Source organism: Paralichthys olivaceus, chromosome 21 (assembly GCF_024713975.1).
Source record: "Paralichthys olivaceus isolate ysfri-2021 chromosome 21, ASM2471397v2, whole genome shotgun sequence".
Classification (NCBI taxonomy): Eukaryota; Metazoa; Chordata; class Actinopteri; order Pleuronectiformes; family Paralichthyidae; genus Paralichthys; species Paralichthys olivaceus.
In genome coordinates this window covers 12,627,776-12,644,851 of record NC_091113.1, presented here as the reverse complement: position 1 = coordinate 12,644,851, position 17,076 = coordinate 12,627,776, and the positions used below count along the sequence as shown (strand labels likewise).

At 41.1% G+C, this 17,076-nt stretch overlaps 1 protein-coding gene across 2 annotated transcripts in view; it reads left to right on the top strand.

Moving 5' to 3' along the window:
• Positions 1 to 12,762, top strand: part of snx29 (sorting nexin 29) — a 130,702-nt gene extending 117,940 nt beyond the window's left edge. Inside the window, exons 20-21 of one of the 2 annotated variants that reach the window (XM_069517184.1) lie at positions 119 to 258; positions 9,540 to 12,762. In XM_069517184.1, the coding sequence (XP_069373285.1) occupies positions 119 to 258; positions 9,540 to 9,666 (267 nt within the window). In that variant the 3' untranslated portion in view covers positions 9,667 to 12,762. Of the gene's footprint in view, positions 1 to 118; positions 259 to 3,168; positions 5,306 to 9,539 lie in introns of those variants that run through there. The other variant, XM_069517185.1, reaches the window with a different exon arrangement.
• Positions 12,763 to 17,076: the final 4,314 nt, after the last annotated feature.

Genomic DNA, 17,076 nt, shown 5'->3' with positions numbered 1-17,076 from the left:
ACTAAATTTTTCTTCTCTTCTTTCTCTCTCTCTTTTTCTGTCTTTCTCTCTTTGTTTTTTCTCTCTCTCTGTTTCTGTCTTTCCCTATCTGTGTCTGTCTTTGTCTCTCTGTCTCCAGGATGCCAAGTTCGTGGAGGAGAGAAGGAAGCAGCTGCAGTGTTACCTTCGAATAGTGATGAACAAACTCATCCAGACGCTGCCGGAGTTCACAGCCCACCCCTCCAAAGAGACCCTGCTGTCTCTCCTGCCTTTCTGTCAGTAAGTGGACGCACACCGTGCATGCGTGTGCGAGAAAGATGCCAACACGTGTGTGCAAATGTATGATTTCTGCAATGTTACAGAAACCTACAGAGTATCCAGTCCAATCAGGAAGAGTCAGGGGATGTGATGAAAGCAAACAAAACATCCATATAAATCATTTTCTAACTTTCTTCATGCGTGTAGATCATTAGGCAGCAGTTTTTCTACATTACACTCAAATATGACAGATTCCAAATTAGTTTAAATCCCATTTTATGCTCACACAATCTAACAAGAACAAACTGCCTGTCACTTTGTGGGGACAGTTTGTATGTACTACACCAATTAAATCTACAATGTTTCAGAAAGAAATAGGCTGTTGTGCTGGTAGTTGTTAGCAGATACAAACAGGGAGGATTAATGTCACTGAAAATGCCAAATCCCTTGTAAACAAACTTCAGCACTTCCCTGTGTTTTATTCTCATACTTACAAGTGCAGCCTACGCACACACTCGATCAGCAAGTGTGAAAGTGCATGCTGCCTCAGATTCCCACCTGCCTACCAGGCTACATCTGAAAATAAGATGTTCTAGTCATTTCCTGTCAATATTCACATCAGTTGCCACAAACTGCAGTCTGTTGGCGAGTGCGACCCGTCACACCGTCTGACTGGAATGTCATTTCCTGTCTGGAGACATCTGAGTCATCAGGCTACACCAAAAACAACAACAACAACATAGAATTTCTATATTTATCATAGCTTCTTTCAAGATATTCTCGTGGTTTAAAGGTACAGTGTGTAGAATTTTGTGATATCTAGTGTTGAAATTGCATGTTGCAGCTGAACACCCCTCACCTCAGCCTCTCCTTCCTACACAAACTGTGGTAGCCTTTAATTGTCATGAAGACTCAAAAGGTGTTTAGTTAGTCTGGACTAATGTAAAAAAACATGGCGGCCTCCGTAGAGAGGGTCCCCTCGATGTAAATATAAAGTGTTTAAATATAAAGGGCCTTTTCTGGGGTAAAGAAAATTTCTGCCAATAGTTCCCTTTCACCTAAATCTTAACCTGGACCTTTAAGCCTTTTAAATATGATCACTGCGAGAACAAGTGTTGCTGTAATTCATCTTATTGACAATAGATCTATAATTTCACAATGAATTCACAGGATAAAGCACTAAATCTATCTGCTGGTTGTGGGAACTGTCAAAAAGTGATCTCCACAGTAACTATGGTAACACATCTGCACATCAGCAGGGGATTTCAGGGATTTCCCAGATACATCAGAATGAAAAAAGTAAATTCAAGGTTGATTGTTTTTCTTTGTCCTGTATACATACCATCCATCCATCCATCCATCCATCATCTATACTGCCTATCCTTAGAGGGTTGCAGGTTTAGCTGGAGCTCATCCCAGCTGATGTGAGGTGGGGGTGGGGGGTGTGCACCATGGACAGGTTGCCAGCGCATCAGAGGGCTGACCAGAGACAAACAATCATTCACACTCACATTCACACGTACGATTTAAAGTTCTCAATTAATCCAACACCCAATCTGCATGTCTTCAGACCGTGGGAGGAAGGTGGAGCACACAGACCCACACAGACACAGGGAGAACTTTATTACAGTACACAATCCCCTTTTACCTGGTCTGGACAAAATTTAACCATGTAAGAATAAGAATAAGAATGCCTTTATTGTCATTGAACAGGCTGTGCAATGAAATTATAGAGCCACTCCTTCACAGTGCAAACTTGATAGTGACAGGAACATTTAGACATAAATTGGTTTTATTTGTGGATTTTAAAGAGATGTATTTCACACAAGGAATGTCTGAAACTGCTTAATTAGTCAAAAGGGTTCCAAGAATACACCTGAATTTAAACTAAGTGTGGCCGACAGTTGCTTACTCTTTGAATTTCGAGAATTTGGCAGCAGGTACGGTGGCTAATGCTCCCCTCCTTCGATTGGTCACTTTGAACACTCCAGTCCCAGGCCCTTCTCTAATCTTCTAACCCCCTTCCCTCTCATTTTTCTGTTGCAACTGTAAACCTCGTGGATCATTTATACCACTGCTGTCATTTATTTTGAGACTAAATAAAGGCCATGATGGAGGCTGAACTGCATATACAGAGAAAACTAGGAACGCTGAACTCAGAGGATAAGGACAAACTGGCAAAGACAAAAGGAAACATGGAGACTAAAGTCAGTTAGAAGGGAGACAGTTCGACAAACAGAGGTGTGACACATCACAGCAGGTACAGGTAATCAGGAAGGTGGAGACACAGGAAGATTAAGAAGTGACCTGAAAAGAGACAAGATGTGAGTGTCAATGAAAAAGTAACGTAACTAAAGTGGAAATGGGACAGCTGGTCGTCCTCAAGACACGAAACTTTAAAGAACCTGCACACCCCTACAGCTATTCTCAATTATTCCGACTGATTAAACCTCCGCTCGGGTTGAAGCGGGGTGGAGCTACGATGGCATTTAATTGATTAAATAAGAAATGTGACTGAATTTTCAAGGGGCACCATACCGAGAACAATCATTAAAGAAATATATTTCCATATTGCACAAGGAGATTCATTCAAATTGAGAGGCAAGTCTCCATGGTGTTTGGTCCAGTGGAATTTGAGTACCAGACAGACAGGTGTGGAAAAAGCCCCCAAAGTGCACACTGCTCATTATTGAGTCTGTCCTGAGAGCTTTAATAATCATATCTCTCCTTCTCATGTCTGTGAGCTGAAATAGAAACCTTTCCACTGCATGTCTTTGACTGACATGAAATATTAGTGTGTCAAGCCACTGAAGTCTGCCTCAGACTTCACTGTCTGCTGTTCATCACACCCTGACATATTGTCATGCAGAGTTCTTTCTATTCTTACACAGTTGTATCGCCTGCTAATGTAATTTTTTTTTTATCATACAGCAGGTGAAGACTAAGGAAGAAAGACTGAACTACAAACTAATAGAAGATGATGGACAACTTTGTTTTACTTGGTGGTGAAAGAGCTAGTGGGTCATTTAGTGTTGGGGCAAAGTTATGCTGCCTTTATGTACGAAAAGAGAAACTTCTTAAGACAATGTAACCATCACTGCCCTCATACCACCCATGTTGGCCAATCAGGGATACCGCAAACTAAAAACCCCCAATGTCCCTTAAGGTTAGGCATAGAAGTCTGAAATCCAGGTGTATGAGATGATGACATATGTCTGTCACGAAGCATGTACTAGTTATTGTTATCAAAAAATGGCCTTTGAAAGATAAATAAAAACAGTTTGAACCAGTTAAGGTTTTTCACATCAGCACATTTTTAGAAACTAGACGTTGATGCCTTTCAAGTGAGGTGTGATCCATGCAGTGTGACCTTTTTGTTCTTCTGTTTTAAGCTTTTGCATTTGGCCATGTCAAATAGGCAAACAAATGTAGATTTTAAGAGGATTACCTGCACATCCACTCGAGGGTAGCAGTCGAGAGAGTGTTTTTTCTCCTCCCGGCTGTTCCACAGTAACTTTTTGTCTCTGTACCTGCGCAAAATACCATCATATAGATTCTTGTAGTGTCTCACCAACTCCAAGTCTCTGCTCAAAAAGTCCCACCATTGTGAAAACGTCCTCCTGTCCCCTGGTTATCAAACATGAACTCTCTATCACACTGCTCCACATGATTTCCAGTGGTACTGCTCTGTTTTGTCTGCATGCATTATTCGTCAGTGTCCCTATAAATATCTAATATTGAGGGTAAAAGATCGTTGAGGGGTCAGAGGCTCTGCAGCTACTTGTGTGATGCTCTGTAAAAGGTTAGCCTTAGGGTTTCGACAACAACAACAAGACGGTACAGCAGCATCTTGAGCACCATGTAACATGTTGCCGAGAGCCTGTGGACACGTCTACCTTGGATGAAGTCCAGCAGTGGCAGCTGACAGAGAGTCGATGATTAAGTACGTGTTGTCCACCTGCTGTAATTGGTCGTGACATGAGAATCTTTACCCCTGTGACTCAGTGGAATGACAGTTGACAGTGGATCACACCAGATCAGCATACCATGATGTTCCTGGCTTGTGTGTGTGTGTGTGTGTGCGTGCGCGTGCATACAGAGCTCACCAGATTCCCTTCATAAAAATGTCCAGGCCAGTGCTGTCATGATGTTACTGTCTTATCTCGTCTCTGTAACTGCCTGCTCGGTTGGTGTGATCAAACCTGTGGGGGTCTTACATCCTCAGTGAGGGATGACAGTCAGATTAGTCTGGTCGTTAGCTTAGTGATGGGGGAGGGCAGGGAGGAGGAGAGGGTGCAGACACAAAGAGAGAATGTTGCTTGGTCCTAAAGGCCAAACATAAACACACAGATTATCTGACCACAGTGTCTCAATCAATAGAGGTGGGTCTAAAATAATAAAGTAATAAAATTACAAATAATGCATCCAGCCCATTTATTATAAATATTGATGAAGCACTGATAATGGAGGTCATATTTACTGTCTAATGGAATGTAGTAGTTTCCGACAGAGATAGATTCTTAATATTTATATATAAAATTATATTTTTTATTGTATTTTTTAATATTCAGATTTGGTTTCACTGGCTGGGCTAACTACTTGATGTTTGTATGCTGCTTGTGTCTGTAGTCGAGGAAAACATTGGGCTTGGAATGGGTTCGGAAACAAAACCTGAATTTGTGTCTGGCTTAGGGACGGCTTGTTCCAGTTTGGACATAAAAAAACAGAATGCATGTCAGGTTAGGACAGAAAATTAGTTTGAGCTCAAGTTCCAAAGACCTTTAGGGTTTATAAAACTAATACTAAAGTATGAAAGTATTTGCTGAGACATTCTGTACATAGCAGTTTCTGAAATAAATGTCAGCTGAATCCACTGAGCGAAGGAATGAGATATAGAGGTGTTCACCTTTAAACAACTTTGAAGAACTTATTCTGTGATGCTTTGGATCTGCGGGGTGGGGTCCAATTTGCATTTCTTTAAATGATATATTTTTCATGTTTTGCATATGTGTATTTTTGTGTCTCTTGTAATAAATAAGAAAAACAATTTGATTGAAGAAACAAGAAACTTAAAGTTCCCTCTCCTCTCTGTAAGGTACAGTCATACCTGCTCTGTGTGAGTGGATATCATTGGACCTAACAACAGATCTACTCTCTTAGCTTGTTCATTTGTTTTCTGATCAATACTAAATGAAAGCATTTCTATAATTAGCATTTGCCTACAATATTTTTTAAGTGTTTCAATTTCTAGGCTGTTTTATATTCATTATTATCTGTGTACAGCCAATTATCCCCTTGACCTCCATGATGCCACCAGATGTTGTCACTGGCAGATTTGTGACACAATATTAGAGCCTATATGAGGGTGCATCGACTTTAATATGAGATGACACATGTTCTGATGCATCGAAAGAATTAGGAGCCAGTGAAGAGGGAAAATGACAAGGAGCAGTTGAGTGAAGAAAAGAGTGGGGGAGAGGGCAGTGGAGGATGGAGGGAAAGAACACTGGACTGAGGAGGAGACAGTGGAAAGATGGAAAGCAAATTAGGGTTCAGCACTTCAGATTCCCTGCTGAGGCACTCGCTGCTCAAAGGCCAGATGGATCTGTAAACTTCTTAATTATGGTACTGACCTAAACGTCCTATGGAAATGGGTGTAACTAGCAGCGACTTAATTCCTTTTAGAGAGCCAACTGTCACTTTTTACTGTTTACGTGGATGGAACTGAATCATTTAAAAGCTATGTTACATTCTACTCCTCTGGCTGGATTTTGTCCTAATTGAATCACGCCGATGTAAGTTGACAGGAAACTCACTTGGACGGGTTCCCACTGCTTTGATTTGACTCAGCAGTAGATAGACAAAGCACCATAAGTTGCTATATGATCACTCAGGTTGTCTCAGACAATATACAAGGTAAAAGCACATGACGTGTTGTGATTTCATTTTCTTTAGATTCAATTTTATGTATTGCTTTTACTTTTGAAGGGGCATATTTTACTTTTTCTTTTTTTGTGTTCTTTTGGTGTCTGGGAATGTTTTGTTCATTTTCTGTTCTTGGAGGTCTCTACCTCAATGTATCCCCAACTAAAGGTTGAATAAATTTCAAAAGAATCAGATAAATGATCCTGTGAGAAATAAAGGCCCTTTGTTTTTTAACATGCGTACTGTTGGAGATCGCTTGCTGGCGCCATTACCTCTTTGTTTGTCGTTGAAGCTCAAGGAATCCTGGGATGCACAGGTTATTCCTCTGGGATTAAAGGACGCATTTGTCGGAGCCTTGGAAATAGGGCAGCCTAATCACGCCGCTGGGTGGAACACAGCTGCAGTCTTTGGTCGATTAATCCGCCCTTCTATTGAACACGTGTTATTTATTTTAAATTTTGCTGTGTTTATTTTTGATGGCCAACACACTGATGTGCTCGGATCAGCTATTTTTCTCACCTGTCTGAACAGAGACATGTTCACACCTCCCGTTAGACTTAGGCAGCACTTAGTATGCAGCCCGACCTCAACACTCAACACATGGTTTACTGAGAACACACAGAACACACACTCTCGCCTCATTGACCTTTGTCTCACTGTCAAGAGCAGTTTGTGGCAGTTTGGCTTCAGTGTGTGGGAGTGTGAAAGCACATGTCGCGGAAATAGTTTCATTATTCACTGTGTATTATTCATCGCACCCCACCATTTACTGTGAGACAATCAATTTGATGAATGCTTGTTTGTGTACCTGTTTACTCTAATTATGCTCCTCTACAGCATTATTAATATTCCAACGGTGCCTGGGAAAGTTATTATCTTGCACAAGTCAATGACTTGTCCAAATGGGGACAAGCACATGCTGAGAGAAAGTAAAGAAATCTATAAGCCTAATTACTTTAGCGCTTTTAGCTCCTTCTCCCAGTTTGATATGAATAAATGATACGGCCCAGCTCGGCATGCTGCCCCCAATTTAGCTTGATTTTTGCTGATACAAACCTCAACTGCATCACTGTGTGGACAAACTCAAATTGGGTGACTGCATTTGATTGAACCTGCCTGGGGTTGGTGGAGGTATGGGAATAAGTGGAACTACATTTTGTGCCAGAGGAAAAGGGAAAATGTTCATCATATAAACAAAGTTCAGGCTTTTGTCCGATTGGTTAGTCATAAACTGCTTTTAAGACATGCACTGAACTCCAGATGATCCCCTGAAATTATCCAGAGGAGCTGTATGTGTGAACCCAAATTTACAAGTCAGTTGCTGCTGACAATCTCTGTAATTTTTCCTGCCAGCCCCGTAGTAAAAACTCTGGATGAGGCCATGTGAGAATACAGAGAGAGAGTGGGCGCGTTGATGACTTTTCCAAAAAGTGATTGATGCCAAACTAGAAACCAAGTGAGCTAAGAGAGAAGAAGAGGTTCGAAAGCTTTTGGCCGACGCAGATGTCCATGTGCAGTAAAAATAAGTCGGGACCGTATTTTTCGGACATTTACTGGAGTTCATGTTGTAATTTTTTATCTTGATGTTTATGACACAGACACTTGGTAGCTACACATTAGACATTCTTAGCCTGTGCTTTCAAGGCCATGTCCGACTGTCTCTTCCGTGTCCCTATTTCCACGCAACAGAGCCTCGCTGCGCCCTTGCTGCCTCACATGAAAGCACATGGCTGGCAGCGTTACTTTCAGCCGAAGCACCTCACCACGAGTCCATTTATTTTTAGCATGTGTTTCCAGAGTGGGTATCAAACTGCTATCACAGGACCACCCCAATGTCCCAGATAAGCGTACTCACAGCTTCAGTTGCTGGGGTACGGTCAGTGAAGAGGTCAGTTGGACATGAGCAGGGAGATGCCCTCTGCCTCCATAATGTTTGTAGTATTTATTAAAAATCGCTTTGTCAGAGTATCACCCGATCTCACCACTGCCTTTAAAAAGTCACTTCTTCAGCAAAAGCAGCAGTTTGGGGGTCGAGGGGGGGGTTCCTGTCTTTGGGCTGAAGTACTTGATAAGTAGAGTAGAGGAACACAAAGAAAACATTTAACTCCAGGTTTTCACTCATTCTGCTTTTCATTTCCTTTCTTCAACAAGTGCCTCTCATTCATTCTCACCGTTATCAGATAAGACTCAAGGGATAAGGGGGTTCATGGTGTGGGGACTGTCGTCAGGGTAACTATGGCAATGATGTCATCAAGTGGCCAAGCTTATTTCCTCCTGAGTAATGAAAAGCCTAATCATCATCATAAAATCAGAAAAAGACCGTAACCTGAATTATTGTGTCACAATCAATGGCTTTTGGTTGTGAGGGAATCATGTAGAGGAAAATTAAAGGTAGCAATAAAACAAAAACGTACCAGATGTTAAACCAGGGAATAACACAATATGAAGTTTGGAGTGTTTTACACTTTTCTTGTGCCAAAAGCTAAAGTGAGAAAATGAGTGGTTTTCAGCTCTAACAGAAGCTGCAAGTGTTATTATGAGTCAGTGTGGAGTCAAAATAATAAGAACAACAACCCAGAGAGTCAAAGAGAATGGGGGCAAAGTTGCCAAGGAAGTGTGTGGTGAATTTTGTGCAATTAGGACATTCATGAATTTTTAAATAAATATAGAACGTTTTTTTAATGTTTGTTCATCACCAGTAATTTTTCCAATGCTGGAAAAAGTTGCCCATGATCAGTGATCAGTGTTTTGAGTCAGGCAGCATTGTGTTTCTTTGTGATCTTTGCAAATTGAAAATGTCTCATCTTAGTATCAGGATTATCAACAGGGGAACCTGCTTGTGTTAGTATATCTGCAATTAATCAGCTGATAAAATGCATCTAAACGTCACCAAGTTGTTGCATTAATTAGCCATCCAGCTACAGTAAAGCGTAGTAACATTTTCCAGCGGCAGTTCAGTCAAATGCATTAAGTCATTGTCTGCTTTTGTGAAACTTTGTTTTTGAAACCCACAGTTTCAAAAATGACTCAGATGTTAATGTGGTACATTTGCTACCATTCACTCAATTACTGTGCAAGAACATAAAAGTTCTACGAATGTAGAAATAGTAACTATTGGGAGGCAAAGATACAATTTCATTTAACTGCACTCAAAAATAAAGTAGAACAACTGTGATTCATCTCATTCGCTGGTGAAAGTTTCACCATTTGCTGTTTCAATTAATGTCTAGTTTTCCAGTCCAGTCTTGTTGCAGAAGGAAGATGATTCAGAGGCAGCATCAGTGGTTTGAACATTAACGAGAACACCAAACTTGATAATAAACTCCACCAGATGTTTATTTGTTTTTTCTTTTCCTTCCCATCGTTCTCTCATCTAGAGACACACCCCAGGCAAACGACGGAGGAGCAAAGACGCCCCGGTCCAAAAATTCCTCTCGTTTCCCCAGACTGGGCCGCAGCCGCAACCAGGAAACCAGACCGGAACCTCAGAGCGGAGACCTCTAACTTCAGAGTCTCAGAGCCAATACTCTGACTGTACAGGCAGAAGACGACAATGTTCCAGTGTCTCTGGACTAAGAGGACATATGGGGAGCCTAACGGACCTTCAAAGCCTTACAGATTAAAAAAAAAAAGCTCAGTCCAGGATGAGACGTTCACACCGCTTGCCTGGATGAGCACATACATGTTTCTGAGCAATGCTCCCCTGAGGCTGCCTATCAGTGGATCCAATCATACAGCACCTCTTACCTCATGGAGAGACCGTCAGACTCTCTGTAAACTGCACACAGACTAACCTGGACTGCTCTCTTATATCCATCACAATGAGAGGATGGGGACGGTTTTTTGTTTTTTTTTACTCAGTTTTGTAGAGGTCATGGTCACAGTGCCTACAGTGTTTTGTAGCTGCTTTCCTGCTCTGTGGGAAGGACGCAGAGGGGAAGTGGGAAGAATGATTCTCAAGGTGAAAGTGTTTTTTCAGCTAATGTATCAACATTTTGGTGCCATTACATTTTAGATGAGGTTTATTCACAGTCTATAGTGTAGAGCACTCCTTAGTGGACCATTCCTTTTTTCTTACTTCTATTATATTATTACAACAAAAACAGATAGTCTGCAGGAAGTGCATATCTTACATCTCTTGATGTCATTATAAATGCAGTAATTCTCAAAATAATATATTTTAATTCCACTACATGATCATATTAAATGATCAAGGTTAAATCCCTCTTAAGAAAACATAATCACTTTGGGACTGTATGAAAATTATTGTGGTTGGAAGGTTAGTTAGGCTTTTTGAAAAATTAAGACCCTGTGCATTATTATCAATATTTTCTTTGTACCTTAACCTTGACCTAAAGAATACATAATGATATCAAAGTTGGTTCAGCTGAAATTAAATGGCTAAAAAAGGCAAAGCATAAATAATTCAAGTTGGTTTAATCCAGTTCAACCCTAATTGTGTTGGTAGAAAACTTATGGCAAACATAACATAACAGTATTATAAAGACAATTCTTGAAATAAGATCTACTTAAAAATTGTAATATAGGCACATTAAAGTTTTGTTTTTTTAGTTGTTTAAGACCCTTCCTCCCTTTAATAATGTTGGCACGGTCTCTAATTAATATAAAGGAGCATGAATTCTTGCTGTATCCTCTCACAAAAATCTCTCCTCACATCCACATCTTAGATCAATTTCAAATCCCTGCCGTGATGTATCTGATGAATTCATGTCAAATAGTGATTAGATTAGAAAGGAAGGGACACACTTAGAAAATAAAAATAGATGGGTGAGCCTAGGGTCATCACAGGTCGACTGGCTGCACTGCAAAAATCCAGTGTTTAAAGATTGTTTACCTAATGTGTCTTAGCAGGATTTAATGCCGCGTTATGTTGCAAATGAATGTTTCAACGATGACTAAACACTTGAAGAAAAGCTGCTTGTTAGAGTGCAAGCAGAGGGCTGCTGAGCATCAAGTGTATGTAGAACAGAAGCTCATGCATATGTATGGATTACCCAAGAGTAGTCAGAGACTATGTTCAACTGTGGAGCAATTGTGTTCGAAGGTTTTTGGAAAACTTGAATCACAGGGTCGGCTCGCAAAATGATAAACACTGTTCACTGTCGATGAGGGGAGGTGCACAAACAAGGCTTGTGGGTTTTAATTAAGTTGTTATTATGACACAGAAATGACCCGCACAACAATCCAACTACTGGGATATCCATCACAAGGAAGCTGTGGAATAAATGTTTTTATCCGAGCGAATCTGTCTGTGGATAATGTGATGAGCTGTCCAATAAAATCGTCAACATGGGAAATCATTAACAGGGAGTCATCTAGAAAGTGTATTCTACAGATTTAGCATTACACTACTATAATTTAAGTTTTGTCCTGGGCACAAAGAAAGGATCAAAACTGATGAGATGTATCATCTTTATTATCCCTCACATTTCTTTTTCTTCATCAAAACCTGAACCTACAGACAGGTGGCACCCCGTGGAGTGTTTGATTATTAGTGGTGCTATGGAACAATGTTTTTACTCTATGTGGGCCATTAACGCAATCTGCTAATAGATAGTTAGGAGCACTATCATGCAAAGAAGTGCTGGAATGTGAAGAGAAGAGGAGGACTGCTACCTGGCGAACACAGAAATAAAAAAATAATGCAGGATTTCAAATGCTCAAAAACCAAGCGTCATTGCATTCAAAACAGCATTTCAGAAGTACAAAAAAGATCTCCTAACAACATTATTTTTTCTCTGATAAAAGAAAACAACATAAAATAGCAGACTACGTGTCCTTTAGAGTGGTGCCTCCTGACTGTGCGGCTGTCAGCTACAAACTTCATGGCGATTGTCAAGAAAATACAAATTCATGTTTTCCAACAGAATAGGGCAAACTTTTATTTTGTTATTGCAATTATAGACAAGTGTTTCGACTTTGCAGGGACATGCTCGCTGTGATGAAAAAAGGCCAATCTCAAGCGTCATTATAGCTGGAAACATGCAAAATGCTCCACGCTCAAGTCAACACTCTTCTGTGGAATTTTGGTTCCCAAAAAGCAGCTTTCACCACACCGCTCTCTGACAGAGACAATGTTATGCAGGCTAGTTTAAAAGGATAGTTCACCCAAAAATGAAAATTCACTCGTAATCTACTCACCACTCTGCCGATGGAGGAGTGGGTGACGGCGTTGCAGCCAAATCCAATACAATTGAAGTAGATGGTGACCGATTCTTCAAATGCAAAAAAACAACAGAAAAAAAACCTAAATTGCAAGTGTCCATAAGCCCCAACACTCAAATTTGACTGGAAACGTGTCATTGACACCATGTTCCTTGCCTAAATATCCACTGTGGTCCATTGCACGAATAAATTACCTTGTTATGAGTCATTCTTGTTTGAACTATCCCTTTAATGGCGAGTATAAGCTAAAAGCTAAGAAAGTGAAATATGCAGCCAAAGTGTTCTCTTGCAGTCTGCCATGTCTGGTCTTGTTTATATTCTGTCCTTGCCATAGTCAGCATTCAGGCCTTATCTATCAGTGTCACAGCAAAGAGGGCTGAATAATAAAATACACTGTGTACAGTCCATACACAACCAATGCGTCTGTGTGAGTTTTGTTGGATGAAGGCAAATGGCTGTTACGCAATCCTGCTGCAAGAATAAGCTGTTAATGTGTGAATGCATGTCAATGTACATGTATGCATCCATGCAAGTGTAGGAACACACAGAAGATATGTATGATGTAATTTAAATGCAGCCAGTATTGCGCTAAAGCATGCATGTGTTTATACGGTGAGATGAACGTGTGAACGCTCCAATTAGATTCTGGATATGAACAATATGCGTAAATGGCTGGCTGGATGCTACGAGTTCCATGTTTGCAGCATCTGTGACCCGCTGTGCATCGATTATTTAACCATTACTGCTTCTCAGAGCCTTTATTCAAACCACCCAGCCATTTCAGGAAAAGTGTTTGGTCTTTTTTCTTTTCTTTTGTGTATTTTTAGTCAGCGCTGCATTTGCTGTACCAATGGATGAATGGCAAGGGTGTACTAAAATACTAAAAGCCCATTGTCCATTGACCAGAAAATTGGTTACAAGGCAGTTTAAGCTTTGGGTGGCTGCTTTTAGCAATGTTAGACACCCCGCTCACATAAACACATTTGGCTGCTTGCGAGCAAAGAACACTGAGCACTGATTCAGACATCCACTTTTTCTAAAGCTGTGTTCAGATGGAAAATGTCCAGCAAAACTGGGCCCGGACATTTTCCAGAGTTTACCTTTCACATATGAAGAACGTAGCAGGAGATTGTCCGGTTCAGACGTGTTCACATCAACAGGAAAATGTCCCCAACATTCAAACAAATGGCGCCTTGGGGGGCATGCAGGATCGATCACGGGCATTTGAGGCTCTGCTCGATGTTAAGTCATGTGACACTTCAATGTGGCTGCTGGGAGGAGTAGCAGGGGTGTAGCAACAGGGGAGGCAAAGCAAGCTGGGGCCCCGAGCAGAGAGGGGGCTCCAGATCATGGACCCCTCATATCCCCTGTGCCTGGGGTGCCCAAAGTTCCCTGAAAAGCAGCTGGAAAAAATATTGGCTATAACACCAGCCTGGAAGCCAAATTACACAAATGACTGTTAAAAATAAAAGTATAAACGCATAGAATACGGTATTTATCAAAAGAGAAAAGGTCGAGTCACCAGAGGCACACTGTAAGAAAGGTTTTGGATGTATAATTTAAATAAGGTAGGCCTGCAGTAGTTTAAATTATTCATTTCAATTAAATTTTTACAAATAACAGGTAGTTATCTTTCTTTTTTAATTAATCAGGGCTACAAAAATAATGGCTGCCACACTTTTATCATCACTCATTCATCCACTCATATAACAAACTGAAATCAAATAGAAACTAAAATAAATGATTTACTACAGTCTGTACTGTGAACAGTATGTTGCAAAAGGACCCAAACCCTGAGTTGACCTATTCTCCTTCTTACTGAGTCTCAAGAGAACAGACAAGAATAAGGAGACCTGTAAACAAAATGGAAGGTTCCTCTGCGCAGGGAATGGTTGCCAAACCAAAACTGTCCTTGAGACAATGTCCACCATATGAATTCATGTTCCACCTCCTCGCCCCTGTCCTTCCCTTCTCCGTCTCCTGCCTCTCTTTGAATATATGGACGTCCTTCTTTGCTCATTTTACACAACTGCATGTAATTACCCAGCTCTTACCTTTGTGTGAGGAACATCAAGGAGACAGGGACCCTGGTTTAAACAAGGTCACAGTATAAGCAGCACTCCTATCTCTGCAACACACAATGACAGCCTGGCATCCGGACGCATGTTCATTATGATGATAAGGAACGGGCTGACGTCTCGGGCACCCCCTCGACATCCAGGCCCTTCAGGAAGGAGCCTCCTAATAGAAACTGAGATTAGCAAGTGCTTTGTATTTATGTTTGCAAGAAGAGCAATGTGGAGATGTTCCTCAGAGACCCACGAGTCTCCATCAGCTCTGCTGAGCTGCATCTCTCGGAAACGCTGGAGTCAGTAATTACAGTAACTTAAGTCTGGGCTGTTTCTGATTGCTGGGGCATTTTACAGGCTCACAGAGGAAACTTTCTAATACCCCAGGTTCCTGATTAAAAAGTACTGTGGTCTGTGGTATGCAGGATATGAACAGTGATTAATGCTCACAGGAACTTTTATTCACAGAGTTACAGGGAATTAATGTGTTATTCTGGTATATTTGTCTATCATGACTACTTTTGATGATAAATATTTGAATCCCCTCCACTGTAGATATGTCTTATTAACACAGTCATCAGTAAGAATGATGGCAATCAGGGCAAAAATCAGCTAACCTCCTACAGCTTTCTTTTTAATTGATTCAACAGTTATCATCTCAAACACTTGTTCTCTGAGAACCACAGAGAGTAAACACTAGTAGGAGGAAGTCCTCTGGGAACTCTCAGATAAAAATCCTTTTCTTCTACGTCTCCAGTCTGTTAGCAAGCAACATTGAATGTGAGCTGTCTCCTCACACTATAGTTTGCAAAGCGACGGATATGAAAGACAACAGGATTCATGAGCATTCTTCGTCTGTGAAAGGAAACTGCGGAAAATGTGTTTAGCCAATTGTCTTGACATTTTTTGAGAGTAATTTTACATAATTGGCCTAAGTATTCTCCTGGAAGTAAAGCAAACCTATACATTATTAAAGTGGGATATTTGATGACGTTCATAAACACATGCTCATGTTGTACAGTAGCTTAATTAGAGCTTTAGAGTGGTTCAAACATCCTATATAATGCCACTAAGTGCTTTAGGCCTGTAGCTTTGCAGCATAAGTCTCTTTAAGTCACATTTGACTCTTTGCCTTTGTCTCTGCTGTCGTCGGCAGCAGCCTGTGTCTCACGCTGGCTGTTTGTTTTCTTAATTCTTTCAGGTGGTGAATTATTTGTTGGAAAACAAGCCCCACATGTGAGCGAGAGCAACTTTTTTTTTTGTCATATTCACAGGCTCCCGTTCTCCAGCTGGCACAAGTTGAAATGAAGGTTCCCTGTATTCCCTGCAGATGGTTAAATTCTGCACTCAGTGCACGACGCCTTCTCAAATCTCTGTGTGTCTCTATCCTGCTTATTCTTCTCTCTCGCCGCCTTCTTTATCCTCTCGCTCTGTACCATACCACACACACCACATCCTCCTTGTCTCTCTTCCCTTCTTCTCTGCCATCTGTTCCTTTCTTTTTTTCAGTCTCTGTTTTATAAATTTTCCTTCATCTTCCTTCTCCTATCACCAACAGTTTTCACCCCATTAGTCTCGCTCTCCTCAGGCCTCTCGCTCTTTTCCTCATCACGCTGATCTTTTCGATCTTGTTTTCATCTCCCAATCATCTGTCTATGTTTATCCTTTTCTCACTCTGCTTTCCTTCTTTCCCTCTCTCTCCATCCATCCCTCTCTATCACTTGAAGCACCTATTGTATTTACTCATACTGTCACTGGCTGCTTCTGTTTATTACCTATTCAGCAGTGAGGCAGGAACCAGCCCTTTGGACCTCTGTCCCTGAATTTTAAAACGCTGCTTCAGAAAATCAATTGTTTTTCAGTTTTCTTCTTTTTCTTATCAACTTTTTTCAATTTATTCCGCATTCAGGTCCCGTTGCGTCAAACAAAGTTCACCTGACCTGTGGTTACAGGGAGCGGGGGGGTTGGATCATGAAAATTCATCACCTCAGGCTCTGCACCGAGGATACGTTTCTCTTGTATCTTATCTGAGTGAAATCCTAAATGAAGCTGTAATGGATTATGTTAATTAATATGTTATCAGTTGTGGAAACATGGGAAATCAACTGTGTGCTTTATCCCTAAGCTGTTTACAAACTTCTCCAGCATTAAAGCAACATGCGGCACATTTAACATCCACTTAATTAGATAACGGTTACACTGACTGTCACAATGTTTGGGCCCAGATAAGACCAGAGAAAGAAATATGCATGTGTAAACCTGGAGATAATGTTATAGGTAGACAGCTTGGATGGATTGTTTCTCCATCATGAAAGCTCCAGCGTGGTCCTCAGCTCGACACTTTCTTGGATTTCATTTCACGCAGCTCCTCTTTGTTCTTGTCCTCTCTTTCGACTTTGTTTCCTTTACCTGCAGGATGCCTCCCCTTCACAATGCAATCTGATCCTGAAGTGTGCTCTGGCTGCCTCTCACAGCTATCACAGCGTTTCACAATAGCCCGCGGTGCTCTTTTGATCAGCCCAGAAGCTTGATCTGAACACCTCGGAGCGCCGCTTAGACCGCAGCAGGGGAGGAAGCGCAAGGTGAGGGAGGGTGAGATGTGGCTGCGCTGTGCAAATGACAAGACTGCCAGTGATGATGGGAACCTCAATTCAGAAGT